The sequence below is a fragment of the Podarcis vaucheri genome, assembly GCF_965113315.1.
Source record: "Podarcis vaucheri genome assembly, chromosome: 3".
NCBI classification, from domain to species: domain Eukaryota; kingdom Metazoa; phylum Chordata; class Lepidosauria; order Squamata; family Lacertidae; genus Podarcis; species Podarcis vaucheri.
Window position 1 is genome coordinate 95971206 of NC_138761.1, and position 25398 is coordinate 95996603.

At 42.3% G+C, this 25398-nt stretch overlaps 1 protein-coding gene across 1 annotated transcript in view; it reads left to right on the forward strand.

The window, feature by feature from the left end:
* NOL10 (nucleolar protein 10) overlaps positions 1-25398 on the forward strand; it is a 44024-nt gene that overhangs the window by 14334 nt on the left and 4292 nt on the right. The window contains exons 11-19 of the mRNA XM_082218296.1: positions 737-886; positions 5276-5342; positions 9843-9895; positions 18401-18527; positions 19195-19274; positions 19361-19459; positions 20378-20464; positions 22464-22637; positions 24304-24551. Of these exons, the coding sequence (XP_082074422.1) occupies positions 737-886; positions 5276-5342; positions 9843-9895; positions 18401-18527; positions 19195-19274; positions 19361-19459; positions 20378-20464; positions 22464-22637; positions 24304-24551 (1085 nt within the window). The remainder of the gene's footprint in view (positions 1-736; positions 887-5275; positions 5343-9842; positions 9896-18400; positions 18528-19194; positions 19275-19360; positions 19460-20377; positions 20465-22463; positions 22638-24303; positions 24552-25398) is intronic.

Sequence of the window (25398 nt, forward strand, 5' to 3'; positions counted from 1 at the left end):
GCCGGGCTCAGGGCGGCTAACAAGCAATAATAAAAACAAGTTGAATGAATACAACTTAAAAACAAGATTAAAATACAACATTAAAATGTTGAAACATTAAAATATGGTAGCACATTACTGCAAGGCCAGACATAACTGGATGATTCTAAGATTAGCTTGTTACAACCTGACCAATTCCACACACACCTATTCTTTTCAACCACCCGACATACAAATAGGGGATTTGTAAAGCATACAGTGGGATGAGAATTTGGCAGATCTGGGGGTTCAACAACTTTTCTACTGCCCTGCAGGCTGAAAAATGCGAGTTATGCAAAGTAAGTTTAAACATGAGTTATGCTTAAGAAAAGCTAAAAGTTACGTTCTCACACAAGCCAAACTATGGCTTAGTGTGAATGTACTGGCTCCTGAAGAGGAGATCACACCCATTTTGCTCTGTTTTACTATGATGTGCAAACCAGGACAAAGCTTAACACTGCTTCTTTGCTCTATTCATCTATAGAGATCCTTTCTTTTTATAGATCTCAGTGTTTGAAGGCTCATGCTTAATTCTTACGGAATAAACACATCTCATGATTCTATGATGCTGTTATTCGTTCCTCTTCAGAAATACTGTGGAAATCCTCTATATTTATCTGATAATTGTTCACCTATTGAAAACTTAACATAATTTTTAGACCTCTAATATTCTTTTGAATGTTGAACATGTAATCCAGTGACCTTTACTTGTTTCCAGGTTCTTTTTTATGACCTCCGATCAAGCAGCCCATTAATAGTGAAGGATCACCAATATGGTCTGCCTATCAAATCAATCCAGTTCCACAATTCATTAGATTTAATTATTTCTGCCGATTCAAGAATCATAAAGCTATGGAACAAGGACACAGTAAGTCAAATTCCTTTTGTCTTTCCTTTGAGTTTCTCCTTTGATTTCCCATTCCATTATATTTTTTTTCCAATATTTCCAGAGGTATCACTCCAAAAAACTTGTGTCTCCCATGGGAGAAGCCTTTGTGGGGCTGGGAGAAGGGTAGTCACTTTCCGCCAACCCCCTTCCATGTGACTCTAATCTGGATCCAACCCATGGACTGCAGCCCAGTGCATGTTTGTGAGGATGTGTTTAATTGTGTGTTGGAATGTGAACGTCATGCAGTCCTAGGCAACAAGAATCAATATATTTTGTCTCTCCAAATTGCACCTGCAAGAGTTCAAAGTGGCTTGTGGAATGCCAAATGAGGAGATTTCTGGCTGCAAGGCAGATGCAGTTGTTCTTCCTGGGCAGGTGATGTGTTCCCACTGGCCTCTCCTTCTCTGATGCTGGTTCCTTTAACTGTCTCTGGCTGGAAATCTGTGGCGAAAAGAGGAAGGGTGTGTGGCAGAGAGGACCTACAGAGACTTGCCTGCAGCGGGGGAGCATCCAGCTCTTTTGTTTTCCAAAAGCGCGGAGGTGGGGGAAGACCCTTCCTCCTGTTAATTACCGAGGCGGAAGGCAGCAGAAGTGGGTGGGGTGGCAGAAATTAAACAGGGAGGGAAAGGAAGCACCCAGGAGGGAGGTGAAGCTGTCAACCACACAAGGGGAAAAAAGGGAGGAGTGCAAAAGGAAACAAACTGCTTTGTACCCTTTTATCTGCTTAATTAGCTGAATCATTGAAGATTCAGCATTGAACAGGTTTAGGCCAGATCTCTCTCTTTCCCCTCCAAATCAATGGCCACTTTAAGTCTGTACTTCCTTGCCTCTACAGCCTAGCTGCTCTGCCCACCCCTGACTTTTTATTTTCTTCAAAAAGTTTTATTGATTTTCACAAAATTAAAAAACGCACTAACAAATAAATAGACAAACATAAATCATATCCTTATTAAAACTAATCTTCTTAACATTGTTAAGTGACTTCCTCGTATCCCCCTAGTTGAATTTCAATGGATATCATTTTAACGGTTTTCCAAATCAAAGTTCTTAAAATCTTAACTTAATCACTTAACATCAGTCTTTCTTCCCAGTTCAGCATTATACATAATAATTCCTCATATTACTTATTTATACCCTAAGCCTAACTGGAAATTGCAAGCTTTTTCCAATTAATTTAACTTGATGTATTTAACTAAGTAGTCATTAAATTTCGTCCATTCTTCCTGATACTCCTCCTCATTCTGATCACGGACTCTTCTGGTCAGGTCGGCTAGCTCCGAAAAGCCCATCATCTTCATCTGCCATCCTTCCACAGTTGGTAGTTCTTGCGTTTTCCATTTCTTAGCTAGTAATATTTGAGCAGCAGTTGTGGCATACAAAAATAATTTAACATCTTTCTTGGGCAATTCCAAACCTGTTATTCCAAGGAGAAAGGCCTCTGGTTTCTTTATAAATATATATTTCAACAATTTTCCCCCCCAGTTCAATATTATTATATTACTATAAATATTTTCCCAGAAGTCTATCACCTTGGGGCAAGTCCACCACGTGTGATAAAAGGTTCCTTCTTTTTCTTTACATTTCCAACATAGGTTATCACAGTTATGATCAATCTTTGCTAGTTTGACCCCTGGACTTTGGTGTGGTTTCCCCTCTGCTCTAATGAGGCTCAGCACTGGCCTGATGTCATGTCTGAGCCAGGAATACGGGCCTTCCTGCTGCTGTCCCAGCATGTGCCACTCACAGCAGGCAAGCAACAGCCATGATTCAGCTAAGGGATGGAGAACCTACGGTCCTCCAGGTGTTGCTGCACTCCAAAATCCCATCATCCCTGGCCGATGGGAGTTGGGAGAACAACCGGATCTCGAAGGCCACCAGTTCCCCAGCCCTGATTTAGCATTCATTATTTTATTATTTACCAAGCTTTTTATTTACCCAAAGGAGTCTGTGGCAGCAAACAACAGGTGATAAAACAATAAAAAGGCCTTAAAAGGCAATGCCAGTGCATTTTGCTGGTACATGGGAGATCATTGCTGCGGATGGTGGAAGCGAGGTAAGGAGGAAACAAGAAGCAGAAGCCGTAATGCCCAGAAGTGAATGACTGGGTCAGGCGACATGATGCTCGCTTCAAAGCAGCCGCTCTCCTTCCTCCTTCTGCCCCCCTCCCCACTTGCGAATCAGGGCTGGTTGTGACCAAACTTCTTTTCCTTTCTACGTGAGTCTTTTGGAGTGATTTCCCCCCGGGATACATATTTGGAAAATGTTATATAGTGGAATGGGAAATCCACACACTTCCCATGGAAGGGGGGGAAATCCATTACTTGTCCTTTCCTTAGCGGTCCAGCAAGGCTGTGTCCACACACGGCACGAAAAGCATGAGGCTGATTCCTATCGCAGCAGGCAGGAAGTTTGTCCCACCTCAGCTAAAGATTGCATGTTTGCGATGGGGGGGGGGGCTCCTCACTGGCACCTGTTAGAAGGAGGAGGCTACTGTATGAGCCTTGCAGTCATTTCTCTCACTATTACACACAACTTTCTTAAATGTCCCAATTTGCAAATCCAGCCACCTTATATGCACCATGTGGGCCTTGATTCATTTCTCAGTGAAGGTCCTGATTTCCATTCTTTCTTTCACATATGCAAAGACATAATCAGCGGATTGCCTTCTTTTTAATATATAGGACCTGGCTGTCAGTGGAAGGCAGTTTTATGCCCGTGCTGCAGTATGTATGGCTTGGATGTCTGTGCTTAAAAACACACACACAGAGCACATATCCTGGAATTTTAAAGAACTGCTTGCTTATAGTTCTCAGATCTTGAATTACTTGCAACTGGATCATATTTATTGCGCCTCTTAAAGTGCAGGTATACTGCAGGTCATAAGCATTTATAATGTCTCACTTTATTTTTCATCAGTCTTTTTTTATATAGCGAAGAGGCTGCATAGAACTTGGACATTCAGCGTTTCTGCCCAAATGGCTATAGCGGGAAATTGCCTGAAGCGATTTGGGTGGCCTCGCCCTAGTTTATATAAAATAAAATGGAGCCTGTTGCAGACTACTGCATCCTAACTGCAGAGCACTGGGCTAAAGAACTGCGTGTCTTAACATGCACTGTCACCTTCTGAATGGAAAAGACTGTAGCCCACACCTTGAAAGTATTAGAGAGCAAATAAGGATGCTTAAGAGCATGAGAGGAACCGTGCTGGATCAGTCCAAAGCAGGCTTCCTCAAACTCGGCCCTCCATATGTTTTTGGCCTACAACTCCCATTATCCCTAGCTAGCAGGACCGGTGATCAGGGATGATGGGAACTGTAGTCTCAAAACATTTGGAGGGCCATGTTTGAGGAAGCCTGGTTATTCAGCAGGCAGCAAACTGCCACTAATGCAACTGGTGCAAAATGCAAGAAGGGCCTATCAAACCTGTTCTCTTCTGCTCCTTTCCTCCCCCAGGGCCTCCCAGCACAGACAGATGGATAGACACACACCTTCTCTTCTTTCCTCTTTTGTCCTCGTCTTCCTTCCTGTTCTACTTTTCTTTTTCTGGGACCCACTAATGACACCTTGTTTGCAAAAGTTCTAACTATCCGGAGAAGAGCTTTTCAAACTTTTCATGTTGGTGACACACTTTTTAGACACGCATCGTTTCGCGACACGGTAATTCAGTTTTACTAGCAAGCCAGAGGTTAAACTAACCTCTTTCCAGCCCCAGTGCATGGAGCATTTGTACAATACACCTACACAGTGCAGCCATCACACTAACGTGTCGCGACACACAGTTTGGAAAGCTCTGGTCTGGAGAGTTCCTCTTCTGCAGTTCAGTCCTTACCATGCAGGAAATAAAACTTTCACATGAGCTGACCATTTTCACAGACAGTGAATATTAGCAGGTGAAAATTATGTAAGATTCCTTTGAGAATGTCTTCAGTAAAGGCAGGCTAAAGTGAGAGTGATTCAGACTGTTTATATTTGCTTGGTTGTTGAAACCTTGTTTTTTAAAGGGGGTGGGTCCTGTGTATTTTTCAATTGGAGTAAGCTGCCTTCAGAATCTATTTGGATAGGCGAGACATGAAATATGTTAGGTCTACCACTTTTGATGGATGAATCAATCAGTTGATTAAAAATATTTTCTTCCAATTAATTAAGGTCACTCCAATTAATTGACATAGGAAAGCTGCCCAGCATTGTCAACACTGATTAGCAGCACCTCTCCAGTGTTATAGGCAGGAGTCCTTTCCAGTCCAAATGAAGATGGCAGGAGTCGAACCTGGAGCTTTTTCCATGCAATGGAGAGGTTATTATATTGCCTAACTGGCTCTTTTAAAAGAGCTGGGTTAATCCTTTATGTTTCACATTTTTCTGTTTCAGGGGAAGGTATTCACTTCTTTGGAGCCTGAACATGATATTAATGATGTTTGCATATATCCTAATTCAGGTATGTGGAAAATTCTTCACCAGGTGATAGGTAACCATGCTGGTCCAAACATGATTGCCTCTGGTAACTTTCCTACCTGGGTGTGGTTGATTTTGGTCCTCTGTTGGGTTGCAAATAATCAGAAGGGGGACCTGCAACGTAATATTGCAGTATGGAGGGCTTTTGTTCAGGATTCCTGAAATCATTCCGTTCCCCTTGTTTTCTGGCTCCCAGCCCCACCCCAAACAGTGTCTCCAGAGCCAGCACCAGACTTCATGTGCCACTGATGGGCCCCTCATTCCAACAGCCAGGGCAAGGCCCTGTCATTGCATAGTGTGCATGTGTGGCAACACTGCCTCTTCACAGGCTGTGTTCCACCCTTACCAGTTAACGTCTGCAAACCTCGGGAGTTTCTCCAGGCCAGCTGACACTGCCCCATTGTGTTGGTTTGGCTACATAAGGACCAGCCCTCAAGAGAACTGAGAGTGCTATTAGTATGTATGGTTGCTCCTTGCAAGTTTTGAAATAAATGGCTACTTCAAAATTCCCAGCCAAATTAGCCAAATGTGGAAAGTCATCCCATGTCTAGGCCCGTTTGTGGAATCCTATGCGAGACTAGGGGCTAGATTCAACTGAGCCAGCATGCTAGTGGAAGTCAGTACAAGGGCTCTTGCTAGTGCAATGTGGCTTCACATCCCACACCCCCAAATTGACTGGCAGGTCTGGTGAACCCCCAAAACAGCATGGTGGGGGGGTGGAGAGGAGGGACCGTTCCATCTGGCAAGCAGAAATGCTTGTGATGGAACAAGCCTAATAGTGCCTGTCTAAAAAGGTTGTTCCTGTCGGAATAAATATCTATATCCAAGAAACAGCAAGCGGTCAGTTGTGTCTCCAGTGTTTTATCTTGCACACTTCAGCTCATTCCTACATTCCAAATCCTTCGTTTCTCATAAAAATCATATCCTTGTCAAAACTGGATGTTTCATTCTTTCATTCTTCTCTGGCTTCATGAAACCCCTACAAGATCTCATTCCTCAGCATAATTTCAGGTGTCAGTATTTTAGTAATGAGGAGGTTATTCAAACAAGTCTGAAATACTTCTTCATATAATCTGATTAGTCTGCTCTGTGGTTTAATAGGTGTGTCCCTCTTCCTGTAATCAGTGATCAGGATTAGCGTGTTTAAACAAAAGAGCTCTAGGAATCTCTTTAATTCAGATTTCTCCCTATCGTATATCTGCATCCAGCCACTGCCCCAAAGAGTGCACACCTTCAGTCTGTGGGAATATTGCCTCCATTAGGAAGTTGTTTTCCATTTCTTGACAGAACTATTAGAAACTTTTGAAATAATTATTAAACTGAATCCTCCCTTTCACCTCCTCTTCACTGACTGATGGGAAAAAATTATCATTCGTTCCTGTGAGTAGAAGATAAAAGAAAATGGCTTGATTTCAAAGGTGCTTTTCCACTCGTCGAAACCCTCTTCTGCTCACTCTTGTGACATAGCAGAAGGGTGAAAAAAGTGACTCCAACTGCAGAGTTTATTTGCTTACTATCACTTATTCAAACAACAGACCTCTAAATATGTTACAAAACACAATCTGAAGTGTTCATTAAAAATACCAATAAAAGCAAACATTAAAAACAAGTTACATTACATTTAAAAAAATTTAAAGCAAGTACCGTAAATTTCGCTCCATAACACGCAGATTTTTCCTCCTAGAAAGTAAGGGGAAATGTCTGTGCGTGTTATGGAGCGAATGCCTACAGATGGCGGGGGAATCTGCTGCAGTCGTGAGCAGTCCGTGGCTCGCTTTGAAACAGCAAAGCGGGTGTAAGCGGCTCCTGTCAGCTAGCGGAGCCGGGAAGGAGGGAGAGAAGCAGAGCGGGAGTTGGCTGCTTTAAAACAACCCCTGCTTTCTGTCCCTGCCTGCAGTTTTTTGCTGTCCGATTTTGGATTAGGCACTGTAGGGGCTGTGTGTGTGTGTGTGTGTGCGCGTGTGCTTGAGCTATCGTTCTCCTCCTCCTGCTTCCCCTTCACTCTCCCGACATTAGAATCCACACTCTGTGTGTCTGTGTGTGCGTGAGGGCTGCTTCTCCTCTTGCTTCCCCTTCACTCTCCCGACGTTAGAATCCACACTCTGTGTGTCTGTGTGTGCGTGAGGGCTGCTTCTCCTCTTGCTTCCCCTTCACTCTCCCCACGTTAGAATCCACACTCTGTGTGTCTGTGTGTGCGTGAGGGCTGCTTCTCCTCTTGCTTCCCCTTCACTCTCCCGACGTTAGAATCCACACTCTGTGTGTCTGTGTGTGCGTGAGGGCTGCTTCTCCTCTTGCTTCCCCTTCACTCTCCCCACGTTAGAATCCACACTCTGTGTGTCTGTGTGTGCGTGAGGGCTGCTTCTCCTCTTGCTTCCCCTTCACTCTCCCCACGTTAGAATCCACACTCTGTGTGTCTGTGTGTGCGTGAGGGCTGCTTCTCCTCTTGCTTCCCCTTCACTCTCCCAACGTTAGAATCCACACTCTGTGTGTCTCTCTGTGTGTGATTTGCTTCCCATTCACTCTTCCTGCGACTTTAGAATCCACACTGTGTGTCTCTCTGTGTGTGAGGGCTCCTTTTCCTCTTGCTTCCCATTCACTCCCCCAGCGCCCCTGCGACTTTAGAATTGACACTCTGTGTGTCTCTGTGTGTGAGAGGGATCTTTCTCCTTCTCTTGCTTCCCATTCACTCCCCTAGCGCCCCTGCGACTTCCAGCGCCCTGCAACTTTAGGGCCAGTTCTCTCTCTCTCTCTCTGTGTGTGTGTGTGTTGACCTCACTGTGCTTGTTGGGGGAGAGTGTTGGTCGCACTTTTTCTTGATTTGTCTCAGAGTGGTTACTATCGTGGTTTCCTTGCTGGGGAGGAGGGAGAGACGCAGAGCCTGCTTGTTCTAAAGGAGCAAAGCCGGAGAGGAGCCTCTCCTGCATTATTAGCAGCACCCTTCTCCACACCCCCCCACGTGTGCTCCTTGTCCCTTGAGTGCTTTTCCTTCCCTCCCCACTTAAAACGTGGTTACAAAGCACGGATCCACATGGATCCTCAGGATTTTTGCACTGGGTCACCCCAAATTCACCATCAGATCACATAGCATGTCCATGGCTACAGCCTGCACAAAAAACACACACACACCCACTGTTTCATGGGGCCGCAATGGGGCAAAAGCGTGGTTACAAAGCATGGACCCACATGGATCCTCAGGATTTTTGCATTGGGCTACCCCAAACTCACCGTCAGATCACATGTCTGTGGCCACAGCATGAACCACAAAAATCATACATCCACTGTTTTGTTTAGAATATTTTTTTCTTGTTTTCCTCCTCTAAAAACTACGTGCGTGTTATGGTCAGGTGCGTGTTATAGAGCGAAAAATACGGTAGTTTTAAAACATTTATACTTACTAAAATCACATACAGTGGTACCTCACAAGACGAATGCCTCGCAAGACAAAAAACTCGCTAGACAAAAGGGTTTTTAGTTTTTTGAGTTGCTTCGCAAGACAATTTTCCCTATGGGCTTGCTTCGCAAGACGGAAACATCTTGCAAGTTTGTTTCCTTTTTCCTAACACCGTTAATACAGTTGCGACTTGACTTCGAGGAGCAACTCATAGAACGCGGTGTGGTAGCCTTTTTTGAGGTTTTTAAAGACTTTGGTGATTTTTGAAGCTTTTCTAAAACTTTCCCGACACCGTGCTTCGCAAGATGAAAAAAATCGCAAGACGATAAAACTCGTGGAACGAATTAATTTCGTCTTGTGAGGCACCACTGTACTGAAATCACATGCCTGGGTAGGTTTCCTGAAACAATTCAGATGGGCACATATGGGTTCTTACATAGGGTTGCCATATTTCAAAAAGTAAAAACCAGAACACCCCAAAAGTTATTGAGTTGTTTTAAAGAAAATCTGGATGTATGGTAGCCCTATCTTACATTTCTATTTTATTTATTTCATAAAATTTAGATGCCACTCAATTGTATACATTCTTGAACGAGCTTTTAAGAGCTGACTAGATTTCATATAAACCATCTGGAGCTACTAATAATTAACTCTGCAACAGAAAATTTGACCATTTTCATTCCTGCTCCCTTAAAATCCGTGGTCATTTTGCTACTGATTTCATGGGAGGACTGCATCTGTTGTTGCTTTCTAGGGATAACAAAAATTAACCCCCCATTTTTCAGATACTTGGATGGTATTGAGGATTGGTCTGGAAAGTTGACTTTTTGAATAAAATAAAATAAAATGGCATTTGACTGGGTGAGGGTGTATGTGGTAAGAGAAGAAGAGGAAACAGGAACAGCTCTGGGCACTCAAAAGAGTGGAGCTTTTACTGAGCCCAGAGCTGGTATGTCTATAGTGCTCTCCGATTTCTTTTTAGTAATAGCTTTGGAATTCATGTTCTCACCAAGTGTGTTCAGTTCAAATTTCTGAAAGTTAAAAATGGGAGGGGATGTCCTGTCTTTTACAAGATTCTCTTATAATCTTTAGGAATGCTGTTCACGGCCAATGAAGCCCCCAAAATGAGCATCTACTACATACCAGTAAGTAAAGGAAACATTTTCTCTGCTGTTATGATCTCTGGACACTGAGAAATAGCCCTGTGCTTTGTTTTCGATTGTAATACAGTTCTGTATTTGTACTGTACAGTACATTTTAACACGTACGTTTGAGTCTGTGGTGTAAACTTGCTACTGAAAAGTATATTCCAGAAATTTATCATGGATACATTTCATTCTCACCCTGTTGTAATAATGCAACTATATTGGTTTTAAAAGAGTAGAATTGCTTTGAACTAACCTTGAAGCTTTTCTCTTTACTCATTACAATTTAGTTTTGAATTAGCAGAACTGGAAAAAACCACTGAGAGAGAAAGTATCAGTTTTCTGTTAAAATGAAGCACATCTAAAACCTGCATAAATATTACTTCTGGGATCAAGCGAGTTACTTTTTAATCATAGTTTATTGAAACACACAGTTCACAAATTAAAAACAAGAAAATGAAAATATTAAAACAATGATAATGCAACCAGCAGTATACAGAATTAAAAGAAGCTCATGAAAGATTAATTAATTAATGAGCCTTACAATAAAGGTCAATTTATTAATGAGCCTTACAATAAAGACTTTCTTTAAAAGCTTCAAATATCTGTGTTCGGATGACATGGTAAACCATGGATAACCCTTCTCCTCTGGTGTGGCCACAAGGCATTAAGAAGCTTAAATGTCCATATATAGTTGCAATTTGTTGCTTCCTCTGAAGCCATCAAACTCTGGTTAATCTTAATTATGATTTGTTAGAAACCAGCCAGCTTCAAATGATTGATTACGAAACTGGATTGTTTCAACAAACCATAATCAAGATTATAACCTCAGTTTAAGGTTTTAATATAAAACTAAGATGTAAGGGACACAGGTGGCGCTGTGGGTTAAACCACAGAGCCTAGGACTTGCTGATCAGAAGGTCGGCGGTTTGAATCCCTGCGACGGGGTGAGCTCCCGTTGCTCGGTCCCTGCTCCTGCCAACCTAGCAGTTCGAAAGCATGAAGTGCAAGTAGATAAATAGGTACCACTCCGGCGGGAAGGTAAATAGCGTTTCCGTGTGCTGCTCTGGTTTGTCAGAAGTGGCTTAGTCATGCTGGCCACATGACTCGGAAGCTGCACGCCGGCTCCCTCGGCCAATAAAGCGAGATGAGCGCCGCAACCCCAGAATCGGCCATGACTGGACCTAATGGTCAGGGGTCCCTTTACCTTTTTTTAAACCTAAGATGTATTTAATCAAAAACGGTCACAGACGCCTCCATTCTCCTCCCAGCCATGCCTGAGAGGGGACAGCAGGTGAGCCCAAGGTTCACTATGCCTAACTCCCATCAAGATAAAATGGGCATAGTATGGTGTTCCAATGCAGCCAGTGCGAGCAGCAAGCATGACAAAATGGCCGTTTTTGGAAGGGAGTTTTGGAATTTGAGCATCATAGTCCAAAAGGCCTGTCTCAGACCCCCCACCTGCTGCATTTCATATGGGATGCAGGAGGTGCTTCTGGAGAAACACTAGTCCCAGAAGGCTTGACACAGCCTTCCCTCAACTTGGTGCCTTCCAGATGTTTTGAACTACAACTCCCATCATCCATTGCACTGGCCAGGCTGCAGGTTTTCCCATTCCACAATACAAACTGGTGTTGAAAGCCACCCTAGTTTCAAAAGTGGTTTGTGACGTGGCATAAATTGGGAGTCTTGTTTGAGAAGCAGAAGGCCAAAGCATGGTTGAGGGCATGCCATTGTGGCCAGGTAATATTTTAAAACACAGGGCTTTTTTTGCCTTAATGAAATATGCCAGAGGAGAGGAGGAAAAATAAAATAAAGACCACGTTCAGTTTTGGTTTCACAGAGTAAGTGCAAATTGGCATGTGCAGAAAGGGAAGAAGGTGCTGTTTTATTTCCAGTTCACATTAACGTAAATGGTTAATGACTTGTGTTGGGTGTTTTTTTTTACTTTGCTGAACTTCGATAGAACTTGAAAGCATATCATAGAATTTAGTGCAGCCAATCACAGCCTCCCTTTAGGATTATGAGGAAGAGGAGTGCTGTGAAATCCCCCAAATTCCACAAGATAGGTTTGCATTTATTTTGCCTGCAGCCGTACTTGCATTTCTTGGCTTTCCTAGGTTTGTAACTTAATCCAGTCTTCCACCTCCTACACCAGATACAAAAAACCCCCAAAACTTTGATTTATGCACCCCAGCTAGAAAGTGCAAAAGTATAAAGGTGCTTACTCGTGGATTCAAGTTGCAGAAAGCTCCACTTTAATTTGCATAGCTGAAAGGTTTTCCCTTGAATTGTGCAATTTCCGCCATACCCATCTAGTGCCTGTGTACATGCCTTACAATAATTTAAGATCACAGTTATATAAATTAAAAGGGATAAACCGCAGACAAACTAATACAAATTAGTTGCAAGTTTGGTCAACTTGTTTCTTGGACTTCATTCCAGGGCACAACATGGGGAAGTAATGATCTGAAAATTAGAGAACAACTCTGGTTGGTATTGTGTTATGTTGGCTGTGGAAACCTGAATTATTTTCCATAAACAGGATGCTGGAAGATGGCTGAAATCAGCCTTCCAAACAGTGTGGCAGGGGTTGCCAACCTGTGGCCCTCGGGATGTTGTTGGACTCCGAGTATCCACCAGCTCTAGGCAGTATGGCTAATGGTCATGAATGATCGGAATTACAGCCCTGCAACTTCTGGAAAGAATCTCTTGAATATTGCAAGAGCACTGAAATGCCTTGAGTGAAGCTCATATTAAGGATGGGAAAAGGCTATGATAGGGCAGTGAAAGAGAATTGCAGGACATTACAGTGGTACCTCGGGTTACATACGCTTCAGGTTACAGACTCTGCTAACCTAGAAATATTACCTCAGGTTAAGAACTTTGCTTCAGGATGAGAACAGAAATCATGCTCCGACAGCAGCAAGAGGCCCCATTAGCTGAAGTGCTGCTTCAGGTTAAGAACAGTTTCAGGTTAAGTACGGACCACTGGAACGAATTAAGTACTTAACCTGAGGTACCACTGTACCATTTTATTTTGTGCTTTTAAAAGATCTAAGCTGAGAAGGACCATGGTTGTTTTTAAAATAATTTGTTCAGGGGAAAAGTTGTATCAGCCACTGATGGCTTTGTTAATAACTCTTCCTTCTTTTCACTTGATGGAAAGCTTGATAACAGTTATTGTTTGGTTGTACTTTTTCTATAGTGGTGAAGTACAAAACAGTCAGTGTTTAAATTCTGTTTTCACAAGATGTCTCTCCCCCCCCCCCCCGTTTAAAACCCTAGTCTTTCCACCCACAACTTAGATGAATTCTTGCATAAACTATTAAAGGAGGTACAGATGTGGGATTTCATGGACGCGCCATTTAATGGGTGTATCCTAAGGGCATTTTCATACAGATTTTAAAATATCACGAACGTTGTAAATTACGCTCATACAATATTAGGTCTCTGTCTCTCTTCTGCATCTGTGTCTGCATAGAGTAATATTGTATGGCTTTCAAGTGAAAGGCTGTGGTTTTTCTGCTAGTATTTTTAAGTGTAACCTGTTGGACGATTGTTTTTCCTTCTCAAAACAGGAAGCATGGGTTTCCTATCTGTTTTCAGATAAATACTTTCAATCTCAAAAGTAGCACGTTGGGCTTATTCACAACAAAGGAAATCCTCCACTTCCCATCAAAACAGGTTGCCTCAAAGGAAATGCGCGCGTGTGGGCATAGGTGCGGAAACCATCCAATGTGTGACACTCGGGAAGTAATTTTGTGGGGGCCATCCGGTAGAATCTCTTAACACATTTGGATGCTCCGTTGGGAAGTGTCTGTGCGCCCGATAAGCGGATGTGGAGCACAGATACTGCTGTTAGAAGTGAGGCACTGCATTAGTGAATACGATCCAGTTCATAAATGGCTGCTACAGTTTGGCTCAAGTAGAATAACTCTGGCCTAGACGACAGTAGAAAGTTCTACAGCAGGGATGAGGAAACTCTAGCCCTCCATATGGTGTTGGACTCCATCAGCCCCAGCCAGCATGGACAGTAAATAAGGATGATGGGAACCATAGTCCAGCATTTAATCCAGAGGACCACAGGTTCCCCATCCCTGCTCTAGAGTTTGGGAAGTAGAGGAAATGGGTTGCTTATGCCTGCAGAGTGCTAAAGACGCTACACTGCCTTACTTCCAAGGGATGCCAAGCAGCCTCATTCAGGGGCAGACCACATACCGCCCATGGGATTCATTTGTTCCACTTAAAGGTCTTGTTCTGTTTACAAAGGTATTGGAGATTTGAGATGCTTCCAAACTGGGCCTTTAAAGGTAAAGGTAGAGGGACCCCTGACCATTAGGTCCAGTCGTGACCGACTCTGAGGTTTCGGCGCTCATCTCTCTTTACTGGCTGAGGGAGCCGGCATACAGCTTCCGGGTCATGTGGCCAGCAGGATTAAGCCGCTTCTGGCGAACCAGAGCAGTGCACGGAAATGCCATTTACCTTCCCGCTGGAGCGGTACCTATTTATCTACTTGCACTTTGACGTGCTTTTGAACTGCTAGGTGGGCAGGAGCAGGGACGGAGCAACGGGAGCTCACCCCGTCGCGGGGATTCGAACTGCCGACCTTCTGATTGGCAAGTCCTAGGCTCTGGTTTAACCCACAGTGCCACCCGCGCCTTTACTGTGGAATAACTATACTTTTTTTTGCTCACCTTTTTTATGGGACATCTGCATAAGATAATGAACAAAACATCCCTCTCTCATCTCCACCCCGCCCCCGTTCCGGTTCTCCCCCCCCCCCACCCAAAGCTCAGCAAAACTGCCTTTTAAAAAAAATCCAGTGCCATTTCCCACATGTAAATGGCCTGTGGTCGGTAATGGCCTGTATAATTTCTCTGGCAAGTTATTTATTCACAATAAATCCTATTATATTCTGAGTAAACATGTGATATTGCACTGCATGGATGTGAATAACTTAAGACCCAAATAAGCCAGTCTAGCATGCCTGTGAAATATTGAGGAGTTCTGGTGAGTCTGTAGAAGGTTTCGCCCTTTAGTCTTGGGTTGGGGAGCCAATGTATGGCTTGTAGCCTACTTCAGACCTACCAAGACCTACCAACTTGCAGGCAGGTTATCATGGAGAAGGGGAAGAAAGACCTTGGCAAGCTGGATGTGGGCCATATGTACTCTTTTGAAACCTTTATGTCTCAATGCCTATTAAGTGTTTGGACTGGGGCTGGGCAGGAATCTTGTAATGGGGACACTCAAGGGCTTCCAGAGATGGTTATTTAGGACAGCTGTAGAGAAGGGAAATAAAAGATGCCCGGCAAGAAGGAAATGAGTGGAAATTGTCTATGGAAGACCTTTATGTGTTGTTTAGAGTTCTAAGGAGCAATTTACTTTGTCAGCTTCAGACAAATTGTTAATGCATCCTCTTCCTTGGAGCAGCTTGCTCAGACGATGAGCAATGCATCCATAATCCTTTAAAAGAAAAAGAAAAAAAGTTTGATCTCTAGATAATTAGCAGTGACTGGAAGAGGACAAAATACACACATGCAACCAAACTCAAAGAGATCTAAGGGTGACCCAGAAAGTATAAAGCTAGAATGGGCAGCTTAGGCTGAAAAATAAATTTAATAGAACTACAATATGCTTGGCTCAGGCACTTTCTCATAGCAGGATATTTGTGGGTGGGGTGGATTTAATGTCAAGGACGTTGTTATGGAAAGAATGAGGAGTAGGGGTTTTTTGTGTAGTCAGTTAAGGATATTTAGCAAAGGGAAAAAAGGGGCAAAGACTGAAAGGTTTTTAGCAGGGGCAATTAGAATAAGATCTATTATTTGATTATTGATGCAAACCTCCAAAATGTATTTTGCATAGTTAGGTTTTTACCTCTATCTTCAGTACATTTATTTTATTTTATTGCTATGGCTAGTGGCTGAAGAGTCTTCTGATTCTGAAAGGGACAGATATGTCTGAATCTTCCCATTTCATTATATGCGTAGCTCTCCGTTGTGGCAGTTTTCTGCAACTCTGGTGCAAGTACCCCCTGTTACCTTTTTCTTTTAAGATTGCACCAACGACACACTAAAAAAATCCCATAAATTGTGGTCCACTGAGATACAACAGCTTGCTTTGCAAGAAATGTCAGCAGTTAAATTTAACAGACATAGCATATTTAGATGAGTAGTTTTTAACTCAGCCTGTTGTATAAATGCAACTCATCTTTAGTCATTGGTAGTTCTCCCCCAAACATTGTGTGGATACACAAAATAAATAAACGTTAATGATGCCAATGAAATATTTTTAAACAGCTCGGAATTGGAAAATGTGTCCACTAGAAACAGCTGACATTCAATATCCAGAAACCATGTTTGTTTTTAAAGTACTGTAATATTTTGTGATTACTGTTTTTCCCACCTGTTAATAATAGTGACATTTTTGTTAATCCACACCCCTTCCCAATGTAGAACAGTTGTTCGCATAGTATACAGTAGTTCAAGTGGACATTGTCTCAGTCATTGTACTCAGAGTATATATGTACAGCACAGCAAAGATACATATACTTTTTTTGGTTAATCAAGTAGTGTATTTGGATAGTGACCATGACCTTTTAGAATTCCTTGTTTGTTTTCACTTAAATTATCACCACTGATAACATTTTTAAAAAGGAAGCAGACCTTCTAACGTTCCATTTTGTAGGTGCTTTGGGTATTCCGAACTTGCCATTATTTCCTGTTTCCTTCCCTTGGAGAGAGGGCTTTTGATGTTTACCTTGATGCATTCTCCGGTTACTCAAATAATCTAGCTTCACTGGGTGTGACTGTGTGCGCATGAAGTGGGAGAGAGATTGATATCAACAGTGGAAAAGAGTTCAGTTGGTCTGAATTTTGGAGGAAATGGAAACCTAATTTTGAGATACATCAGTAGTGTGGCATCAGGGGTCATAACTGACCCCCCCCCCGGGCTATATGAATCCATACAATGTTTTCATCCATATTCCATGCATTATTGTGGTATTCAACCTGTCCCCTGTGTTTAATTTTAGTATTTCGGCATATAATGTCATTAGCATCAGTCTCAAAAGTGGAGGAAAGGGGAATGAAACATTGCATTTCCCAAACATGGAGGATCAGCTGTAAGGTCAGCACAATGAAAATGTGCATTTAGTGCCACAATCTTCACGTTTGCATGGTCAAATCTTTGCTTAATCAGTCAAGATAATCACAAGCTTCAGACAAGCCAGGAAATTGCAGTTAACATTGTAGCTTCCTTTTGCATCCAAACAGGGAAGCTATGAGTAATGGCTTCCAAGCAAGCCAGAATCTTGAAACCAAATTTAAAACCATGGCTTAATATATTCTGGATTGTTTAGAAGCCATTCATCACAGTTTCTCGGTTTGGGGCGTAACAGGAAGCTATGGTTACCTGCAGTTTCCTGGGTTTTTCACTTGCTTGCAGAAACTGGTTATGTGTGGATGTCTGAAGCTGATGCATATCTGTTTATTAAGCAGTGCATTTGACCAGGTGAACAGGATCTTTATGTAAACTACTTTTATCTGGTATATCTATACACAACCTTCAGAAGATTTTACCAAAAAAAAAAAGAGTTGCTGACCTGGATCCAGCAGGGCCTATGTTTGCATGTAGGCTTGACTGGGATCCCGAGAAAGTTGTATATGTATTGTGGGGTGGGTGGGCTTGCAATGGCAGGCTTTTTATGGAGGAGCCCTGACCTCTAAAATCAGGGAGCTGAAAACCTTCTGTGACCTCCCTACCACCCCCTGCAACACCTTGCACATACTGGAATCTATTTGATTCCAGCAAGGGGGGGGGGGGAGTTTAAATCTGCAAACCCTTCATCACCATAAATGGTTTGGAGTGCTGCAATAAATATTGTGCTGATTGACATGGATTTACATGAGTCTAGTAGACGACTGAAAACAAACCAACAAATCAAATTTATTTTTAATTTAATTGTGTTGCTCTTTTAGCAATATGTGGCAAACCTATTTGCATGAATTTGCCATGCCAGTGTGAATACCTTCATTAATGCACCTTGTCTTAAGAAATGGTATCTACGCACTTTGGTATCTGTTCAGAGTGCACTTACAACTATCACAACTTCTCCAGCAAAGCTGTAGTTTTCCGTGATCCTTCATATGTTTGAATCCTGGAACAGCTTCGTTAGGTTCACTAATTACTTGGCAATCTCTCTCTTTCTTTTTAGGGGAGAAATTGAAACACCATTATATAGTGGGTGGACTAAATCCCCTGTATTTGTTTTTGAACCACAGTTCACCACACAATTACTATAGTTTAATGGCTTGACTGTACGTCACTTACACTGTTCAGACTTGCATCTTAACAGGACTTGTATAGTCTTAACAGGTTTACTCATCTGGCTGTCCTCTTGTTTGCAACCTCAGTGTTCTGGTTAAAGTAGTGACAAATTATGTTATAACAGCTGTTGGAATGTCACAGAAACAGTGTTTACGACTAACCTTGTTGCATTTACAGGTTTTAGGTCCAGCTCCAAAATGGTGCTCGTTTCTTGATAATTTGACAGAAGAGCTGGAGGAAAACCCAGAGACGACTGTTTATGATGACTACAAGTTCGTAACAAGAAAAGACCTTGACAATTTAGGTATAGTATTGCTGCCTTGAAAGATGCAAGAATTTCTTTATTCTTTCTTGTTCTTTTTAATTAATTCTGCTCTCAGGTACTCATTTTGTTTACACGCTGCTATAGTTGCTGCTGCCTCCTGCTGCTGAGAGAGGGAGCAGTGATGGTTTGCCTGTTCTAGCCCATCCCTTTTTGACGTGATGGAGTTGTGGGTACAACACACGACTCCTTGTCTTTTTCCTTTTGTCTACAAAGCCTACATCAAGCTAGCAAGGAATTTTACGTGACAGTTTGCAGCTTTTCACCTGGCAACGTATATTAAGTTTACATTTTCTCCCTATTACCAGGTTGGAAATGCAACCCATTCAAAGAGGTCCTTTCACACATGGCACACTCCCAATAATGTTGTTGGAGAAATGGACGAACCTTTGTATGCAGCGAAGGTGTAAATACATTCCAATATGTCTGTCCAGTGTTCTGAACATGTCTGAAGGCTATAAACTAGGAACTTTCAAATTTTTTGCAAATGGTTATGTACAACCACCCCCAAGAAAATTACAACCCCAATTTTATTTTACTTAAAAAAAAACCTTCTGTGATGTAGCCAAAATATTTCCTGATACATTAATATTTTCTGTCTGTGTCTCTTTCTCTCTCTCTCTCTTCCCCCCACCCCTCTCCACCTCAGGGCTGGCTCATCTGATTGGATCGCCACTTCTCCGAGCATATATGCATGGCTTTTTCATGGACATACGACTGTATCACAAGGTGAACTGGGCAAAATAAGGCTGCTTAGAAACAGGGCATCTTATGAGTTCTTTCCTTGTCTCCACTTAACTGTTTTGTGTTTGCAGGTAAAAATGATGGTGAATCCTTTTGCCTATGAGGAATACAGAAGAGAGAAAATTAGGCAGAAGATTGAAGAAACGCGGGCACAAAGAGTGCAACTAAAGGTAAAGGTGCAGTTTTAACTGTTCAAGGAAGTTTCCATAAACAGGCCATTGTGGAGTGATGGGAGAAGCTACCCTACCAATCCTGGACATTTGTGATACCCTGAGACACACTGGGTGATATTTACTGTTCCACGAACCCCTTTCCTCTCCCTGCCATGCACATTCACATATCTCCCCTGGGAAGGGTCCCCGAAACCTCCAGAGCAGATTTGGAGGGGGGGAAGAAGAAGAAGGAAGGAGGTTACTATTGCCCAAGCAGAAATCTTTCACCTTGGTGGGAGGATGCTGTTGGATGTCACACGTGATCAACACCCTCTCATATCTTGTCAGAATATGGAACTCCGATTAAGTGAGGAGAAATAAACACAGTAAATACTTGCAAAGTATCTAAAGACAGCAAAGCATCTAATTTAAAAGAGGTTCGATTTCTGACAGCCATTACAACTAACAGATGAAGCTGCTTAAGTGTGCGTTAATAAAATGCATTACTAAAATTAAAAGCCCCTGGCAGCACAGAGCGTAGGGGGAAACAGGTTGAAGGTGGTACCAACTTAAGCAACACTTACTAAACTCAAGTCTAAATATATGGTAAAAACAGATTGTGAATTGATGAAAGAATCAAGCTGCAAAGGAGTATGGGTGTTTCTGGAGGAATGGAAGGGGAGAGTAGCTGTTTGACAATAGCCTTATAAGACTGCCAATAAGGTTTTCACACCCTTGCTCCTGCAGCCAGCAGCAAAAAGGGCAACGGGGACATGGAAGGCAGTGCCAGTATTTGGGCACCGTAAAGTCTTAAGGGTAACGAGAGAGCGGTGGAAACGGAGCAGAGTAAGCTGAAACCATGGCTGTAGAATGTCCTTTGGCTTAAATGCAGTTTGTTCAGTAGCCCATAGTTTTAACATTTCTTTCATTCACTAGAAACTTCCCAAGGTTAATAAAGAGCTTGCACTGAAGTTGATCGAGGAAGGAGAAGAGCCACAAAATGCAAGAAAAAAGAAGCAAAAGGTAAGAGGATATCCTTCCCTGTTTCTGCCATTGCTTTTGTACTGCAATAGTAAAATGGGAGGGGCCTTCAGATATTAAGACATGCCAAACTGAATCAGTGCTTCTATTTTCAGGGTAAGCGTGTTTCTGTATGCAGTTGGGTGGGGAGCTGTAGAGCCGTGACAGAGAATGTCCCTTGCAGTGATTTCCCCTGGTTCAAACTCTGGTTAAAGGGTCTCTGCTGGCAGGGCTAGGAAAGATATTTGCCCTAGCCCCAGCCATGGTAGACAGTACTGGAACTAATGAACCAGTAGTTTGAACAGGTATAAGTTCACTTCATATGCTTACTTGACCTGGCGGAACATAACGTGTTTGCAGTTAATCAGCACTTGAATAGTACTAATAGGTTACATTGCTCACAAGCCTCTGTGTCTACTATATTTCTAATCTGAGCCTGTTATTAAGCATATTACCATTGAGCTAAGGCAAAATTTTGTATAATTGAGGAAATTATCAAGAGTACCAAGAGCATCCCGCTATGCAGAAGTTGACGTGGAGTTAATATTGTGATAAAAGTTAACTCAAATTGTCATGCATGATAGCTTGAGTTTGCTTTCATCGCCATTAGCTCCAACCCAACTTCTCTGCAGAGGAAAGTCAAAACCTAGGCAGTATGACTGTGATAGGCAGGCTGGGAGTGGGTGGGAGAAGCAACAGCTTTTATCACATAAGCATTACGTCCTTGGCTGGTCTGACATTTTAAACTTGGCCTTTACAGCTTTCTCACTTTAAATGTAAAATAAATTATGGCGTCAGCACCTGACTGTTTCCCCGATGGGCCATAAAGCAGCTGGCCTTAGTAATATTCCTCTTAGTTGTTCTTTCTGCATATTTTTAGACCTACCATTGCTGCTCAAAGAATTTTCCTTTCTGGGCAGCTGTACAAACATGCTGTTGGACCAGATCGATTCCCAGGTGTTAGTACTTTTCCAACGGCAGCAGTCAAATGGCATTTTCCTAACTAATAAAAAAATGAGCATTTGTTACTAAGCTACTCATTAAAGCGTCATAATCTTAATTTAAAATGTAGCTCACTTTAAAGATGAAGCTGCCACGCTTGCTGAAGTTTGTAAGTGAGGCATTCCAGCTGTCCAAGTTTTCCCATACTAGGCTTCCTTAATTTAATGGTGTCTGTGACTAAAAGATTTGGTTCCAAACTTTCCAGTAATGTCTGTTTAATGGTTCATACAGACATGTTGCCAAGCACCAGGTGGGCATTGACTTCCATCCTTTTCATGTTCCTCAAAGAAGTCTGTGCAGGCTGCCAACACTATGTCTACCTGATATGTTCTACATAGCTATTCTTCTTCCTGCTGTAGATTTTTCAAATGTCATTTCGTTTTGAAATATTTAAGATGAGCTATGCAGAAATGCACATATGCAGAAACAGGCATGGTACATGAAGAGTTACAATAGACAACCTTTGTGGGGCAGATGTATTTTCCATTCCATGTGTTGGTTGCCATCCTATTTTAGTAGCTTGTGATCATATCATAAGCAAGTCTGGAAAATTTTGATTTCACATTTCTAGACAACAGCTTAAAATAGTTAGACATCCAAAATATTTCCTACCCTTCCCATGACTTGGCTCTGTGGTAGGTGAAAAGTATTTAGATGCTGTTGGTGAGTCATCCTTGGTCACATTTTATGTCCATCCAATGTTTTTAAACTTTTTGGGGGATATTTTAACTTCAATAGTTATGTCCAGTATATGAAACGTGCAATATGCAATATGAAGTTCAGTGTGTGGTGTCCACTGTTGCTCATTGAATGACAAAGGAATCTCTTGGCAGAATGACAATTTTGATTATTCCCCTTCCCCTTCTGGTGAAGAAAATAGAGCCTTTATTTCACAGAAGGCCTTCTTGCTTTGTGAAACCTGACGAAAAACCAGGTTTGTTAGAACATTGTAAGTTTTATAACCAGCACTTGACTGTGTTTTTGTTTTGTTTCCTTCTAGAAAATGCCTAGCATTCTTAATGACGATCGCTTCAAAGTCATGTTTGAGAACCCAGATTTCCAGGTGGATGAGAAGAGTGAAGAGTTCAGACTGCTTAATCCACTTGTTTCCAAAATAAGTGAGAAAAGGAAACAGAAATTAAAGATCTTGGAGCACCAAGAAACCCTGGGAGAGGTAAATCTGTGAGGTTTTAGGATTTGCCTTCTGTTCTTTAACATACATTTGCAGGAATGTGAACACCATCCAGTCACATTGTGGGCTTAGTGCCCTTATGCAGAGGATTCCCAATAGGACTCCGTATAGCCTTATTTTCTCCACCTAACCCTGCCTTAAGGAATACATCCAGGCAATCCAACAAGGGGAGTATTTGCCTCCCTCACATAGCATGTGATAACAGATAACATGCAAGGTACAGGTATGAGAGGCACTGCATTTGGGGTGCAAGTCAGCCATGCTTTAAAATGTCTATGAGCATGCAAGAATATTTATACATACTAAAAACTCTGTGCTTCAATAAATTATGGATGATGAGCTTGAACTAGCTTGGATCACCCAAACCTGGGTGGATGAGTTAGGTGGAGTTGATCTTTCAGTTGTGTTCACCTGGATGCTCCATTCAGTACCAGGATAAGCTTAGGAGGTGGTGTTTCTGTCATGTATAAGAATCCCTTCTCCCTCCCCAGATTTCCTGTTGAGACGGGTCACAGTCTCCACTCTGTGTGTGGTATGTTGGGCAATTGGGCCCGCCAAGAGATTCTGCCTTTCTCAGCCTGAACTGATAGAGGTTCTCTCTGATTTGATGTTTAGGATGTGTTGGTCCTGAAAGACCTCAGCATTCATGCCAAGGCTACCTTGACAGAGGAGGCTGAGGACCGGAAGCTGACCCAACATTTTGTTGACCTAATCCATGTAGCAGGACCAACTCTTGATTTGTTTTTCTCAATATGCATGAGAATGGTGGTCAAGCTGGGGATTTTACTCCAACTCTTTTTTCATGTTTGGTACTTCTATCTGGTCTTGTGTCTTTAAATAAATTCCAGCTTTTGAGGCCTGAGGATATGGACAAGTATGCTTGACCAAGTGTTGCCCACTTTGTGGCTACCTGTCCTTCTTAGGCTCGTTGCAGTGAGCAGGGAGGGGTTGACCAGCTGGGTCCAGGAAGTGTTCAGTGTCTCCTTGAGCAAGGGAGCAGTTCCATTTAATTTAAAAGAGGCAGTGGTTCAGTTGTTCCTGAAAAAGCCTACTCTGGACTCAGAAGATCTTAATTATTACCAACTGGTTGCCAGTGTCCCTTTCCTCTTATAAGCAGGCAAATAGGTAGTTGTGTAACTGTGATCTAAGTGGTTTTGTAACCCAGTAGTAATGGTGGTTGTTGTTGTGAGATGTTCAAATGGAGCCAGGCTAAATCACATGCTACGGGTGTGGGGGGTGAGACTGGAGATGGGATCAGTGAATATTAGACAAAAATAGATTTTGTTGTTGTGTGTTCCTCTCTTCTATGAAGATTGCATCCAAATTATTAAATTTATTCTGCTCCTTATCTTTCTGAGAGTTGTATATATCCAATCTAGAACTGTTTATTTAATAATGTATCAACATCAATAGTTTTATGAAGAACACTGTTGCAAATGCATTCTGTTTCCTTGTGTTCCATGCCATTTAACCACCCCGACCCCCACCGTTAGAATTATAGCCCTCTCCAAATAGTGCATCTGTAGAGTGTCACGTACTCTAATTGGATAAATTGTTCTTCTAAGGAACATTAACTAGTGTCTTGTGGGGAGGGGTGGCTTGTTGCTGTTTTTCTTCTTTTTTTTAAAGTAGTTATTTTTGTCTGCAGGAAGAAGAGGAAGAACCAGAAGGAAAACCAAGCGATGCAGAAAGTTCTGAGACTTCAGATGATGAAAAAGGTTGGGTTGAAGAGGTCAGGAAACAGCGCAGACTTCTACGCCAAGAGGAAAAATTAAAACAGCAGAAGTGGTTCAAGGAGGATCAGCAGACACTCCTGGAACCTAAGTTCTTTGAGATTAAAGCTGGAGAAGAATTTAGAAGTTTCAAGGACACCGCCAAAAGGCAAAAGTTAATGAAGTAAGGCTAACACCTCTGTTTCATTCACTGGGCTTGCAGTTAATTCCACCCCCTCCCCCTGAATTGTGTTTGAGAGGCTCAATTGGATGTTGCACTGGTTTCTTCTGGGGATGGTTGTTTCTACAGCCAGACATGGTGCTGGGGAAGGATCAAAGGAGGTGCCCCTCTTGGACACACACCAGTCCGCTGTCTAAAAATACAACATAGGGCTACACTCAGAGAGACTCAGCAGTGTGTGGTGTAATTGTGCATGGATTGCAGCCCCTTAAACCCTAATGTGCACCCATGCGGATTGGGCACAAGACCAGTGTCCAGTTAGCTGTCAGCCTGTCTGAACCAGTCTAAAGAACATCTCCAAACTTTGCTGCATCCCTTGCCTCATTAACCAACTTCATATTGCTCTGTTTATAATTGGCAATCAAATTTTTACAACCCATATCCAAATTTTTGCTAGAACTGGTGGCTAATTTAATTTCTCTACACCAGAAGCTTACCAGTGTTGCCCCCTCCCCCCCAAAAACAACCCTTGGAGATTACAATTGCTTATACATTTGTTAGAACAGGGCTTGACTTTTAGTCTTTCACCTCATGGGCTTGGTAGTTTTTTTTCTTTGTTGTTAAGACAAGCACATTTTGAGACTCCCCATTTTCACTCTTGGTTTCGTCTACTGCAGGAACTTGCTATTAACATTAAACAATAGTTCTTAGTGAAGTTTGTCCTGAAGAAAGTTCAGTAGATTTAATTATTTATATTGGAGTATAATCATTATTAACGGAGTTGTATTTGTGTGTGTGTGTGTGTGTGTGTGTGTGTATCCCAGTATCCCACAACTTATTACCTATGATT